The sequence below is a fragment of the Anoplophora glabripennis genome, unplaced genomic scaffold (assembly GCF_000390285.2).
Source record: "Anoplophora glabripennis isolate ALB-LARVAE unplaced genomic scaffold, Agla_2.0 scaffold285, whole genome shotgun sequence".
Taxonomy (NCBI): Eukaryota; Metazoa; Arthropoda; class Insecta; order Coleoptera; family Cerambycidae; genus Anoplophora; species Anoplophora glabripennis.
The window spans coordinates 190,972-207,367 of NW_019416394.1; the positions used below are offsets into that span (position 1 = coordinate 190,972).

Sequence of the window (16,396 nt, forward strand, 5' to 3'; positions counted from 1 at the left end):
GGGCCCACAAAAAATTGTCTGAAGGGGGTTCCCCGCCAAAAAGTGTAGCACCATCAGATTCCACATGTCATAAATCCCCTGCGTACCAAATTTAGTGATTCTCGTACAACAGGGTTGATATATAAAAAAAATATTCTTAGGGGTAGATTTCAGGGGGGCCGTAACTCCGAAAGAGGGGGCCACTTGGTAAAAATAAAAAATACGAGTTCCCTAAATTTGTCTTCAGAATATGTAACATGTGACCCAATTTTGTTGCATTAATTTCGGGATACCCTGTATAACGAATTTGTTATAATGAATGGCAACTAAAATACTTTTTTTAACAGATCGGAAAAATAACAAGAAGTTTTCAACAAATTCACTTAAAATATTGTACAGAGCTCAGGAAACATCGTATGGGTTTTTCAATTCATTAACGACTGTCATTTTATTACAATTTATAACAAAATTTTTCGTCCTTTTTTTAATGTTCACTAAATCGAAAATTATTATTTTTTAATTTCCTTACGGTGTTCCCTAGCTTTTAGTACATAGTATCAGTAAATTTTTGTTTTTTTGTTCCCATCCGTTAATAAGAAACCCTTCTGACCATACAGCATACAGCCCTCTGAAAAAAAGGTAACGTTGTTTGCCATGACCTACAGCTGCCATTTTGAATCCAAGTCATTTAAAAAAATTCACAATACTACCTGAAAACATGTACAATAAAGTCTTTTTGTTTCTGACACTATATCTTACACTGATTTTTCCTTGAAAATTCCCAAAATTCACCTTTTTTTCTAACTTCTACAGTGGTGTTTAGGAACTGTTTCCTTAACACAATCTAAAGAATCAACTCCCTTTATAACGAGAACGTACATATTTAAGGATCACCCTGTACAAGAGAGACAAATATTACTTACGCTCAAACTCTATAAATTAATGCCTAACTTGTCATTATTTAATATCTAACAAATTTTACGTCTTACATCCTTACATATAAAAAATTTGAATACTTCAATATTTCCTTAATGAGTTAAAAAAATTATTTTTGTACTAAAACAATGCATATAAAGATAAAAGTAATGATATACATTTCAACTTTGAGACCTAACAATGTCAGAATCTGCTGGCTTAAAAAATAAAATCACAATTTTTTTAATACCCTATTATCGCAGTTCGAAAGTTAGTCACGAACGCGCATATTCCAAATACTCGATCTTCTCATTCCTACTGTGGGTCTTGCCACCGAACTAAATTTAAACTTATTGATTGCTACTCTAGCCCCTAGCCCTTCTTGCACAGCTTTTAATTCGTCTGCATCTATGTACCCTCCGTGTATGTCGAGATATGACAGACTATATACCTTTTTTAGGTGTCTAAAATAAAAAAAAGAACCTAAAAATTGGGACAAACTTCCGAGAGAGGTAAGTAGAATTAAGTTAATAAATGTAGTACAAGATAAAAATAAGGTGGTTAAATTCGATTCCATTTCATATGTCAGATTGAAATAAAAATATGTATATTCACGTGTACGATTACATTGCCTGTGCTTTGCTCATTTATACTTGGCACGAGGATGTCTAATTGTTGACATTGGCCATAGTTTTAAGAGGTGTTAGGCCGTCCACAGTATAGTCAATACCCGTTATATCTAAGACCAAATGCTACGAAAAGAAGTAATTTGTTATTTATACTGTTATAATACGGTACCTAATAAAAATAAAACATAAAATACATGATATTCCAAAATTAAACTTCAAGCATGATAGTCCCAGAGATATTACATGAATTACACCAAAATATATGCTTATATTATACTATGGTCACTTTCCATATTCCAACGAAGTAAACAATGATCAAGTATAATACGCATGAAGTGTACAGGCAAAAAAAAAATATCTACTTATGTGGCCTAATAACAGTTTAGCCCATTAAAAATAGGTGTAATCATATACAATTACTGTAAAACTTCAAAAAACATTATATCGTAGAGTATGATTCTGTGACAACTTAAAGAATTTATAGGAAGTGACAATACGTCGCAAGACTATTTATCAATGCATGGTATTGGTAGGAAAAAAGTTGAGTGTTGTAAAATGTTTTAAGAGAAACAGGTGTAGCTCCCTTAAACCGTAGAGGCAAACATTGCCCACAGGTTTAGGGCAAGTTCGGGAGCAGCGCAATCGTTGCCGTTAGATCTAAGAGAGGACGTTTCAAAAAGAGACAATTTTTTATAATAGGGTAATCAAAGTGTGTGAATGTAATAATTAATAATGACACATGTGTACCTGGAGGCCTACAAACTTCATAATTTTCAGCCGTTAAGTTATTTTGTAAAAGAAACATGAAATAAAGCAAAAATACTGTTCGGAATTTCATTTGTACAGCAGAAAATTGTCAGAAAAATCATGGAACATAAAATAGGATCTAAAAAGTTTCATTCTCTTCCTTCAATTGGATTAACTAAAGAAGGATGGACGTAGTTCTATTAGACTAGGGCGCACGGATTATTGTGAAATAGACCCATCACAATTGCTCAATCCTAAAGGTCTGTGTGCAAGAAATTCAAGGGTTCATGAGCGTTGTTCACCCTTACACCTTACTGAAGTTTATAGCCTAAGATCCGACTGCGAGATTACTACGTTCATCTGTTTTTCAGTCGAAATACAATTTTTATAGATAATTATGAATAGAGGAATATGTTTCTGCCCGGTTGCCTATCAATGCTGTAAGTATTTTTAATTAAAATTAAATTAATTTTTTCCAAACGTCAGTGAACATGTCAAAATAAATGTTGTCTTTTAATGCTTTTTCCTGACCGATCTGATCACGGCGAGTCGTTATTTTGCCGTTACGCGCTGGTTCCGATCTTTTAGAGATGATATTATAGCGATAAATCTTAATTTCAACATTTTAAATTTTCCGTTTACATTTGTACAGACCCAACATTTCAAATAGTTCATAAAGACTCCACCCACCAGTAGGCCAGCGTAGCTCAATTTGAAAGCTGGCTACTGTAAAGCTGAAGGTTCTCGGTTTCAATCACGGGGGTACCGGACTTTTTTTTTTAAATGTTACATTTACCAACCTTTTTTAGTTCTTTACATATCTCTCTGTTAAATGAATTATAATTTATCTTAAAAACAAGTGGACGAAATTGTTTGGAAAAAATTAATAAATTTAATTTTAATTAAAAATACTTGTGGCCATATCTTGATAGGCAACCTGGCAGAAACATATTCCTCTATTCATAATTATCTATAAAAATTTTATTTCGATTAAAAAACAGATGAATGTAGTAATCTCGCAGTCGAATCTCATACTATTAGGATTTAGGGCATTCACTGTCACTAAATGGAATTAAGGACTGTATTCATCGGAAAATTTGAGAACATGTCAAAAATCTGTACACCTACAGATAAATCTGTAGGCTTAACAACATTGGGCACAAGACTGTTTTGGAATCATTTCATTTTCTCAAAATTAAGTACCAGTCCTTGTATAAGAAAATGACTTCTTACATACATAAGTTGTTAATTTCATTAAAAGTTTAACTTGAGACCCAGAAAAACTTAAAGAAAAATCACTTTTGGCTGGCATAAGGATCTTTAGCTTATTGCAAGTGGATAAGGCGCTTCTTTTCCTGTTTTTTATGTAAAATTTATTATTATTGGACATAATATACGTATAAAAAATGTTATGCACAAATCTATGTATTATTATTATTATTATTATTATTACACTGTCTTGAAACCTTTAAACGTTCTTCTCGAAATTAAATTTTTTGACAAATCTCGTTTTTTGCCTGTACTCTTCATATATAAAAAAACACGTAGCTGTGAAACTGTTGGTAGAAATGAATCGAATGGTAATCCCTACCAAAGGACGATCATAAACAAATACAGAATCAGATTTTACATCATATAGTTTTAACTTGGTCTGTTTTTCATGGTTTAATTTTATTGCAATTTACATGTTGTTTGGGATTAATTTAAGCTAGCACCAATTCCGCTAATGAAGTGGTTGACACAAGTACCTCGATTAGGTTTATATCGACTAATATTTTTATTTTTTTAATATATTTTTTACTTTTATATTATATTATATCTTCCCTAGCTATTTTTTTGATCATGTGTACAATTACTTACTTCGTTGGAATTTAGTGAATTTAGTATAGAAAGTGACAATTTGAAATATCTTATTTCATTGCGTCTTCCTTTCCATTTCTGATTTCATTGTTCTATTTAAAAAGAAAACACAAAACCTTCCGACTAATTTAAAAAAAAATAACCCCATTGTCTTGTATGCAACTTGTAACTCGTATTTCTATTTAAATGATAATATCTGTATGTGTTGCAAATATACTCACAATAAAGATTTGTAAGGAATTAGATAGCATCTTGATAATGCGAGGAAGTTCAGGTCTTCCAATGTCGTTATTTGTCTCACAGCCTCGCCAGTCAGGGACGTACAATCTGATAAGTCTAATTCTCTAAGTCGTGGGCAGCAAGATACCAGGTCAGCCACATCTGAGAGAAACGTGCAATAAAATTTATCCTTGGATAACCAATATTCCATACTTACTTTTGTCAGTTAAGAGCTTTCTGCATCCTGAAAAATTTAGCCTGTCCATTGTGGACGGCAAATTTTCACAGATATAGTGTATACTACAGCTGTTCAGATAATTCCAAGCAATATTTAGCTCTCTAATTCTAAAAAGTAATAAGTAGCAAAATTATCAATATCGGTAATTATTATAATTAAGTTTACACAGCAAATGATTTCGAATGGTTGTACACCATCTTCAAGATAGAATTAAAATATAGTGTCTCAAATTAAAAAAAAATTGTACTATTTGGAGATCATTGCAATGGCATAATTAGATCTGATTTACTTTTTATTTGAGCTTATTAGAGGCAAGGGCGTCGCCAAGGGGAGGCAGGGAAATCAAATCGCTGCCCGCTACAGTTAGCTCCAGCAGCGCTCGATTGCTTCGGTTTGACGCACAATTAAAAATGCAGAGGTGGCAACAATGAACCATAGTATTTTTTATTGAAAATATAAGTCTTCAATTTCAATCTCTGTAAGAATGGGCGCTGTAGTACTTAAATAGCACCCTGTGGAATTTTTGGAAAAAGAAAAAATATATATCGGCTCCAGAAGGTCATAGAGCAACGTTTTTTAGTCATTTTTGTACACTTGAAATGAATAAAATCGTTATCACTCCTTTTTACCATGTCGTTTCCCTATGACTATTCGTCGAGCAAGAAGAGCCGATTTTTGAGATGACCTTTTTCTCGAAAAATCGATATAATTCGAAAAAATTTTAATATTTTTTAATTTGAAAAAAGGCACTCATTTTGCTTGCCGAGGGCTACATTTACAGCAAGGAACAAGTCTCAAAACCTTAATTTGCAAGAGATACAGCAAAAACAAAAAAGGTCGATTTGACGGTTTTTTCGATATATCTTGAAAAGTAATACAGTGCAACCTCTTTAATCCGAACACCACATTGCCAGGCATTGTCCGTATTATCGAACATAGTATAAAGATTTGTAGATATTATGTATATTATGTAAGTACATACACATTTTATTATAACAATATAAATATAAATCATATAAGATATATAAAACTTATATATATATATATATATATGTATTATTTTACGCTTTTCACATTTTTTATTTTTCTTACTTCCAAAAAAACTCCTAAATTGTTACACAAAACACAACAGGTTCTTCGCTATTGGCAAACAAACTGACTGCCAACTATGCGCGTACACGCGAAGCGATCTAGTCTTTTCTTGTCATCGTTCAGATTTTGCTGTTCGGATTAGCGTGTGATCGAATTAACGTGTGTTCGGATTAAAGAGGTTGCACTGTATAGCAATCGATATATTTAAAAATACGAATTGATAGGTTTTTTTAATAGCTACAACTTTCTTATTTAACTTTTTTCGATTAGACTTAAGTTTTTTTTTATTAGCAAAAAACCGTCTTTTTGACTTTTATGATTTTTTTTCCTATATCACCATATTTTTTGTTTCCAGGTTGTATTTTTTTGTCTTCTACCTATTGATTGAACTATAATATATATATGTAACGCACCAATTTTATATATTTTATAATTTTCATTAAATTTCTTTATTTTTTTAGTTATTTATATTTTTTTCTTATGTTTTTCTTGTTTTATTAAAAATATTCCTAAAAAAAATTAATAAACTATACCTATTTCTACCTATAATTTATATTTCTCCCATCTTCTCTCTCAACTTGCCCTTCCCTAGCCCATTGGCTGGCGACACCCTTGATTAGAGGTAATGCAAAAAAAGTACACTTTGTAATACTTAGTAACTTGTACATGGAAATGTCAGTTTCGCTGTTGGATGTTTTCTTTTGGATTTATTATGGAGTGTAGACAAGGAGTGAAAACTCTTATGGGCCACACATACATATTCGGATCCCGTTAGATAACCCAAATTAAAGTTTAAGGCATCGCCATTATAGTGCTGATGCACTGGTGAGTCTAGTAACAAAGTTACGCTTATGTCCTTTTCATATTATACTTACTTACATCAGTGTCGCCTTTACATGACCCATGAAATGGCTCATTCTTTTTAACACGGAGTCTTCAATCCTTGTATACACAGTCCATAGGATTTACCCAAATAAACATATACTATATTTTTTTTTAAATTTTATATATTTTTAATAATACCTATTTTAACTTTCCTAAATACACCCCTGTCTACTCTACGTAGCAGTGACTAGAATATTTCAACTAGGTCACTGATACAGAATAGTAACACAATTGTTTTTAAAAACTAGGGTGATTTTAAAAAAATATTTCGTATCAAATCAATCAGATTAGAAGTATTTTCATTTTTTAATATGTATGTTTTAAAACAGCAAGAATAATTATTTTAAAAGTATTATACAGAGTGTAACTTTAGGTGGGGGTCAGATTTTTAGGGGTGACAGCATATGTCCTCCTGAATACGAATCTGAAATTCTTTTTTTTTAATCAAATAAATAGTCCACACTGACATGACTTTAAATGACATCAAACAAATATGGTGACTTTAAAAATAGCGTATACAGTCATCATAGACCTTATAAACTACTGGACTCGCCCAACTGTCATTTTGCCTATATAAACGGCAATCGTTCAGACGTGTGCGAGAGAGATGGAGCTAGTAAGGGCTTAAGCTTCGTTCACAGAAATTCGACTGCAGCGCGCTACATTTAATTCAACCAATCAGCTAGCTATACTCGATTCCTTACCCCTTTTTTCTGTTGGGCCGTATTCAAAGACTTTATAAAAATAATATAGAGAATTTTTTCCAGTAGTGTAGGTATGTAAAAGGGTTTATTATTATTAGTGGCCTAATGTAACAGTACAATATTTGAATTGTTTTAGCTATAATATTCCAAATAGTTTTTATAATGCCTTATTTATGTATTTCTCAATTTATTTTCCTCATATCGTAAACTTGATCAGCTAAAATTACTGCAAGCTCTTCTGACGTAGTTGTTTCAAATATTTCATATTTTCTTGCTTTGCAGAACTGTATAAATTGAAACTATGTCGATGCTTTCTTCGTTCAACATATTATTTGAAGAGAATTTTTGCTAAGCACATTTCAGTTAAAACTTTTTTGTTATTTTTGGTTTGATGTTAAAAAATAATTTGAAGAATAACACATTTAAAAGCAGCAAAATTTGGCCGTTAAAATGACATTTTATTTTGAGGATGCGGGAAATAATATAATCTAATAAGTTATCATCGGAGACAACTCTACTTGGTCATTATTTTCAGAAAGATGCAAAAAGTATAAACATGTTGGTACCATCATAACTTCTTTCCTACCTATGAAATTTAATTTTTTCTCCACTTAAACGTCTCTTTACGCAATTTATCGCAGAACACGATTGCACCATATTTAGTTTTTACGAATCTTTCACATGCATTAACTAAATCACTCAAAAATTCAAGAAATCAATCAATAATGTCAATACATGACATTTACTTCAAAGTTTTTTTATGGCATTTTGTAACGTGTACCATCATTTGTTTTACCAGTATTTGCCTCAACTAGCTTCATCAGCCTTGCACACATCAGCGCGATTGACCTCTCTTTCTAGGGCCAGTCCATAGTTTACTAGGTCTATCACAGTCATGCAAAAGCAATCTGTTTTTACTAAATTATTTTCCATAGTAGTTTGACTTTCTAACAGTTGAATTAAAAAGGTAAAAACTGACAATGGTGATAAGCGATGATACAACTTACTAGGCTAATTCCAGGTCGCTCAATAGCAAGGCATACACATAAAGTTAAAACTGCCGGATTGGACTAGCACAGGTAAATCTTTGGGTCTGATCTGCCACAGTTAAAACCACATATTCTATACTAACACACATTTCTCACATAAAGATAAACCTTTAGTCTTTGAAACTACGGTAAAAACTATGTGTTAGTGCATTTGATCTGACAGTTTTATAAGCGGGTTCATCAAAACTGTGGTCTTTCGTCGAGTTGAAAGTTTTAATGTCGCTTTTAGCATATATACAATACTACTAATACATTTGCATTCGAATATCCATTTGATTTACAGTAGGTAACTAAATTGTCATAAGCCCTGCTTGCCTTCAAATTTTTGTTGGTGTATTCTTTACATTTTATTTGCCACAAACAAGGATGTTCCCTGTATATGGAGATAAATCCTTCGATAAATTCCCTTGACACATTTTGATCTTAAAACAAATATATAAATTAAAATTTTATATATANCGGCGTGTTACCATGTAGACTACAGACTGCAACCAGAGATATAAAGTTTAAAGTAACTCTATACATATCTGGTTTATAACTTTTCTCTGTTGCAAAGCTGCAAACCTCAGAGTAATAAATAAAGTGGAGACCGCTTTCCCTATTTCAGTACACAGTGTAAACCTCAGAGTAGTAAATAAAGTAGTCTGAGTTGCAAACTTTAAGATGTATGGATTTTGGTTGGATGCTTCTGTTTAGTTAACCTAAAAAAATCATGTTTAGTCTCAAACGAATTTGTTCCATATTAACGACTGTAAGAAATTGTAGGACCAAACATAATAGCACCGAGGTAAGATTTTCTAATTATATTTAAAATCATTTATTTATTTTTTAATTTATCATATTTTTATAAAGCCGTGACTGTGGTCACTCGCCAAACAAACACGTGACATTATTATGTCTCTAAAAATATTTACGAATTTAATTTATCATATTTTTATGATCAGAACTTATTTCTATTTTAGAATGTTATTGTGAGTAAAAAACTAGAAAATTTTCGAAATTACAGCAGTGGTGCTCCATTACCAAAACAAAAACCTCCTGGTAAAGGTGTCGGTCCAATATCATGGACAAACTTAGCCATTACATCAGTAATAGGCAGCGGTCTTCTTGCATTTATGTGGTATATAAAGAAAGAAAAAGAAGAAGGTAGCTATAAGTACATTATACTTCTAAATTAAATAGTAAATTGTGTCTTTTAGCACAAATGAGGGAACGAAAGCGTATGTTGGGAAAAGCTGCAATAGGTGGAAAATTTGAACTAGTAGACACTAATGGAAAATTACGGACAAGTGAAGAATTTCTAGGAAGCTGGCTATTAATATACTTTGGATTTACACATTGTCCTGATATATGTCCAGACGAATTAGAAAAAATGTCTGTAGTTATTGATAACTTAGGTTGGTTTATCAAAGAAATTACAAATTTTATTCTGAAAATTTTCTACATTTTATGCATTTTAATATGAAATTTACTTTTACGAAGTTAATATAAATATTGATTGTTACATTTATCTTCATTTTTCTGGACTATTTTTATTTATAAATAATATATANGACACATTTTGATCTTAAAACAAATATATAAATTATAATTTTATATATATATATATTTAGGTGTTTGTACTGCACGCTCTATCAGATATTTATGCAAATTTTATCTAATATTTTATTATTATTTCCCCGGAGTCTTTACTTACCAGCAGGTAAGTCTCCAGATTTTATTTTACTTTTTTACTTTTTAAGAGTCCGCAGAAAAAACTGACTGTTAGTCTTCGCATTAAAACTGCAGATCTACACTTGTAAACAAATCACCACTAACAGCCAGTTTATCTGTCAGTTTTAACCGTGGCGGTCCAAATCCCGTAGATAAAACTTTATGTGTATGCCCTGCTAATGGCAGTGTAAACAAGAATTTAATTGAAGTTTAAAAATCGAACTATAACAATTGTTTGATTAAAAAAAAAAAGAATTTCAGATTAGTATTCTAGGTAACACAAACTATTACCCCTAACATTTTATTACTCATATGGGTTTGAGTCTCTCCAACATGAGAATGTCAAAAATAAAAAAATATATCAGAGATTTGCGTACATCGCCCCCTAGTGAACAACTTTTTTCTAATCCTGTACCTTTCATTGTTTTTGATAAACATTCTTATACCAGATACAATGTATAATATTAAGAAAATCGAGCTTCTTATAGTTGCAAATATAGATACCTACTTTCTACAATTAGTCAATAAGTATTTCAATCCATCTTCTTGAATTCCTGTCGACATGGCAAAATTAATAACCTCGATGTCCTTATTTCCTGACAAGGCTATCAGGACATCGTCATTCACAGGTACATTTTCCAAACTCAATTTTTTAAGACGTCTACATTTACCAAACAACATGGCAAGGCTTTCAGGTGAAATATATGCCATGCTTAGATCCAGATATAGTAATCGAGATTTAAAATCGGGATGTGCTGCATTCATATTTGGTAATATTGGAGGGTTACAAATCTGAAGAAACACGGCTATTAATAACAATAGAAATACAACAAAAACTTCTTTACCTCTGTTCTGGCTAATCGTAATATGATCACTTGTTTACTAAGAATTTTTCCCAGTTCTCCTGGTTCCAAATGTTTATTCGAGACATCCATTCTTGTCCACAGACTTTCATCCTGAGATAACCTATGAAATCGACGTGATACTAAGGCAATGTCCATTAAGTAAACTTTTGGCAACCACCTAAGTATGTGCAGTATAACTTCATCTGATAAGAGGTCAAAATAGTCTAAAACATTTAAATAAGTTTAAATTCTTCTTTATAAGTATACACCAATTTGATAAGCAAAGAAACTGAAGTAAACTTAATGACCATTGTTACTCTTGTATTGTAATTACTGAGATGTCCTGTAATTCCAAAAGTATATAAACAGTTAAATCTGTGTTATAATTGTAAGCTGGTATGTCCATGGATGAAGATGAAAAGAGGGAAAACTTTTTCATTTTTCTTTATGAGAATCATTCTTAGAAAATTCTGCTTGTGTTTAAATGTACAAAAATGTAATTTAAAGTAGGCCCACATATACATCGTGACCCCAACAGAGATATAATTTGAAGTAATAGTTGATTTTATTCTTAACTATCATCTTCCAGCATTTAATATACATGGCTGGAAAATCCACATGGTCCATCTGCCTTTACATGAGAGCGACAAAGTAAAGAAATAAATCTGTGGGATAGACAAGGATAGCTATAGTGAAGACGTTTCATAATCTGAATAGACACCGCTCGTTTTGGGTTAGAAGTGGGAGTGACTATTCAGATTATGAAACGTCTTCAATGTAACCATCCTTGTCTATCACACGGATTTCTATGACTAACTTTATCGCTCTCACGTAACGGCCGATGCACCATCGGGACTTTCCGAACCTGTATATGTGGTGTCCAGACTGTCTTAACCACAGATATCAATAACAAAGAATTTTTAAGAAAAATTTTTTAAGTTTTGGAAACGATTCAGTAGGATTAAAAAGTAATTTACATATTTATCTCTGAAAAATTAAGTAGCCCTTGTCAAAAACAAAAAAAATGTATGTTCGTATATCAAATTTGTAGACAATGGGCCTATTTTTACATACTTATTTTGTTTTAATACATCACTGATTTGCAAAATTAAAATTGACTCCCAATATACTTGGTACATTAATATACATTTTAATTCTAAACATCCCGTCCCGATTTCTTTCACAAAAAGGTTACATACACTAGATGGAGAAATTGAGAAAATATGTGCTTTCATAAATAAAAATATGCTACAGGTGATTTTAGCAAATTTATCCCCCAAAATGTCAAATCTGTTGAAAAATTATCTTTTATCAACATTAACATCAAAAAGTAAAAACGATCTGGGACATCTTGTATATGGAAAATGGTGGAGAAAAATTAACTATTTAAAAGATTCTTAATTATGTATTTGTCAGTTATTGGCCTACTTAAAACATTTATATAAATTTGAACACAAGCAAACTTTTTTAAAAAAATTCATAAAATGAAAAATAAAAAAGTTTTTCCATTTTTCAACTTCATTCCAGGCATATCGTATAGTTGAAAATTAATAATAATAAAATGAATATTATTTGAAAATATTAATCTCATTTTTTAAAAATATACAAATAAAAATATTACAAAATTTCATTTATAATACAACATAGGTAAATAAACATTTTTTAACTTTTTTTCTCAAAAGTGGAAAAATACCCAAAAAATTACAAAAAAAAAATATTTTTGTACAGTGGACCAAGTCCACACTTAAATTAAGTTTTACCGAAAATCAAAAAAAAAAACTGAACCTGAGTATTTTGATTTGTTTAAGAGTTACAAACTGTTTTTCAATTTTAGCCATTTTCTATGATGCCTTATAACTTTTTTTATTTATGATTTTTATAAAAATATTTTTTATTCAACTGATTTCTTGACATAATCAAGTTTGTCACGGATGCATTTGAAATATCGATGAAAAAATAAAATGTAGGGTACACTGATTTGTATCACATATCGCAAATCATTTGAAATGAAATTTTCAGCAGATTTAAAAAATTTAAAAATATACATATAGGGTGATGCATTTCAAAAATTATGTTTGTCTTATAGCTTATAAAAAACCGGAAGTTATAGAAAAATATGGCACACTTAAAAAAATATTTACATACCTAAATAAAAGAGTTATAGAACGCCATAAAACAATCAAAACTAAAAAAAAAAAATCTTGTAACTTGTAAGTCTCTCTTAAACAAATAAAGATGCCAAAATGCAGTTTTCGCCATTCGACTTATTTCGAAAATTGAACCTGCCACATATAAGCTAAAGTCTGTTTGGAAATGAGAGTAATAAAACCCCGAGATAAGAACCGGCCATGGGCGTGGTAATATTTCGTTTCAGGTAATTATCGGGTAACACTAATGCTAACAAAAATGACAGGGATTGGAAAATCGACTATCTACAGACTTTTAAAAGAAACAAAAAATTAACAAGATACTGTAAATCCCCCAAAATCATCTACGGGGAGGTCAAAAGTCGTTATAGATGATTTCTTCAAAAATGTCAATCGCAGAAAAGTACAGTCATTTTATTTTAAAAAAGANTATTGAATTAAATGAAGCCTATATTAAAATTGTAATAAAACCGTCATTATAAAATATTTATTTATGAAATTTGGCATGAAACCGTTTTAGGGGATGCAGAATCCAGTGCCGTAGATAGATTTTAAATAAAAAAATCGCTAAACAGTTTTTGTAAAATTTGACAGTGAAAAAAATTCATAGTAGGCCTTGAAAATCAAAATTTCACCTTCTAATTTTGCATCATGAGAGTGCTTTTGGAGATCTATCTTTTAAAAAAAATCCGGTTCAAATCGGTCCAGAAACAACTTTTGTACGCGAGTGTTTCCATTTGAAATGGGTCACACTGTATATTCTAAACTATAAAAATGTTAGAAAGTAATGTTTAAAAATATCTACTCACGCAGAGATTATTAAAATGATAAATAATTCAAATATATAATATTGAGTTAGAGGATAGAAGTCAAATTAATATACCGATGACGTATTCTACTTCAGATATGCTGCAATAGTGCAATACATTGAATAACAATATCAATATTTTTAACCTTTTTTGGGGATCTTTTTTGGATCTGTGCAAATAACCAAATGACCGGATTTTAACCGTGACATATAATTTGCGCCTGATTACACTCCTGTACTATTGATTTTATAAGCTACGCTATCTATATTAAATGATTATACTCAAAATAAAAACNACCAGTACTACATTTATTTACGATTTGCATACATAATAAGCTTTTATTACTCTCTTTCATTTCTAAACAGACTATAGGTACTTTTTTTTCTTTCTCTTTGCGAAATAAGAAAAACCACCCGAAAGTTGTGAATTTGACCCACCCTGTACAATAAAAGAAATATTACTTACTCGTTTTATCCATTGATCGAATCATTGGCTTTTTCACCAGTAAATTATCCCATTCTCCCAAAGACAATTTATCTAAGGATTCTTTAGTAAGGGTTGACTCTAATATGCCTATCTAAAAAAATAAAAATAAAACATGTTTATCTGTAGTATATGGTAATCATCGAAATTTAAACCTGGTGGTATTTCATAATCTGGAACAGACCATAATTTGAAGGCTTGTCCCTCTGTCTCGGTAATCTCAAAACAAAAATTACTATTACGAAAGTTTTATTATTTTGACAATGATAGTTGTTTAACTACATATTACATTACTGTATTTTATTATTCTCGCCAAATATTTAAAACATAATGAAAAATATAATTTAAGGTGTTCTCCTGCTCCAAGTACACTGAGACAGAGAAGAGGCCGAGTGGGACAATGTCCTAAAGGTCTTTATCTAGTTGACTAGTGTGTGTCTCGGTGGGTTTAAATTTCGATGATGATAATATACGAGTATTGTTTTTTTTTCTCTAATATACAATAATAAAAGTAATAGAAATTTTATACTAATACTATGTTAGTTAATTAAAGAGGAAATAGTCAAGTTTTTCTTTTTCAATCTATTTCAGAATAAACTAGACATTACAATATACTGATCCTGATTTGAAAACCACCTGTTGGACTAATTTCAATTAGAAGTTCATGGAGTTCATCATGGAATCAAAGATTAATTACAGAGGAATTAAAATATATGTATCATATCAAAGAACTGGTTCTAAGTACTGGCAGCAAATACTATACTTAGTTGCATCTCTAATGCTGTAGCTGTTATACCTCTTAAAACTAATTTTGAGAAATAGCAAAGTAGCCAGTGCCATGAACTTACTTGCTTATTCCTACTATTTGGTGTCATAGAAGCGCAGGACACATCTATAGCTCTTGGTTCACTTTTATTAAATATCGTATCATCATCGGTAACTACTTCCTCCACATCACAGTCTAAACGTCCTACCCCATTATCGTAAATATCATGCAAAACTACATCACTTCTATTCAAACTCCATCTACCATTCTTATTTACTTCATCCACATCTTCATCATACCTTGCTCGTTTGCTATTAAGAACATTAGAGTTAAAATGTTGAAATAAATGTTAATTATTTTACTTACCGCGCTGGTGATCTATCGATGTTTACATCTACAGGTTGTAGTACACTGGACATATTCGGAAGTAATTTTAATTTATCTCAAAATCCAACTTTCCACATCGTTCTCGTTCCCTCCAAGAAAAATATGAAAACAGGAATATGAAGAAACTTTTATTGGGAATTTTGTAGCTTCGCTTTTGGTAGCATTGAAATAAATCTTGCTGATAAGTTAGGCTTCATTTTTAATTTTTTTTACATTTAAAATTAAATATTAAAAAATATTATTAAAATATTTTAATTAAATTTTAAATTATATAAGTTATAACATTTTTATTTCAATATTTTCAAATGACAAGAAGCATTTTCATATACCTACATATTCTACATACAATATCACTACAGTACCATCTATCTTCTCAATTAAAAACTAAGATATGATAAAAAAAAATCTGCAACCTATTATTTGTTTTGTGCCTGTTACCATGGCACAGACAATAAGACAAACGCGGAGAAACGGTTTGACGTGGCCCTGCCCGCTAACCTTTTCTGTTTCAGAGACAGCCAGGATCAAGAAACGAAGACAACGACACACACACACACATACACACCCCCCATACCTTCCTTAACCCTCCCCTCCCGCGCTAGCCTAAGGGCCACCTTAGCAAAGCGCATCCCAGGCTGCATAGCCGCACTACCCTACCCAACCATACCACACATAAACATGACACTACCCCCGGGGTTTACACAGACGAGCCGGCGAAGCAAGAAGAGCGCCAGAAGAAAGGGCCCTAGCCGGCGGGGCCCAGCCAGGACAAAAGGAGGTCCCACAAAGCGCCTACACCGGCCGCATTTGCGGTCGGGGTAGACGACGGATGGGGCCCACCTACGAAGGCTGTCCAGGCCTACACGAGATGAGGCAGGATAAAGAGGGATAATCCCCCTCGATCCCAAATCATTGAGGCCAATTTCTAG

General features: G+C 31.5%; 2 protein-coding genes across 2 annotated transcripts in view; one reads left to right on the forward strand and one right to left on the reverse strand.

Moving 5' to 3' along the window:
* LOC108908051 (S-phase kinase-associated protein 2) lies at positions 1-15,574 on the reverse strand. Its single transcript, XM_018711958.1, has 8 exons — positions 15,447-15,574; positions 15,163-15,391; positions 14,297-14,408; positions 10,876-11,099; positions 10,539-10,822; positions 4,567-4,694; positions 4,352-4,511; positions 1-1,358 (listed from the first exon to the last, which is right to left on the reverse strand). The coding sequence occupies exons 1-8, from the start codon at positions 15,497-15,499 to the stop codon at positions 1,166-1,168; spliced, it is 1,383 nt and encodes a 460-aa protein (XP_018567474.1). The 5' UTR covers positions 15,500-15,574; the 3' UTR covers positions 1-1,165.
* The window catches only part of LOC108908052 (protein SCO1 homolog, mitochondrial), a 23,626-nt gene continuing 16,215 nt past the window's right edge, over positions 8,986-16,396 (forward strand). The window contains exons 1-3 of the mRNA XM_018711959.1: positions 8,986-9,104; positions 9,280-9,463; positions 9,517-9,714. Of these exons, the coding sequence (XP_018567475.1) occupies positions 9,030-9,104; positions 9,280-9,463; positions 9,517-9,714 (457 nt within the window). The 5' untranslated portion in view covers positions 8,986-9,029. The remainder of the gene's footprint in view (positions 9,105-9,279; positions 9,464-9,516; positions 9,715-16,396) is intronic.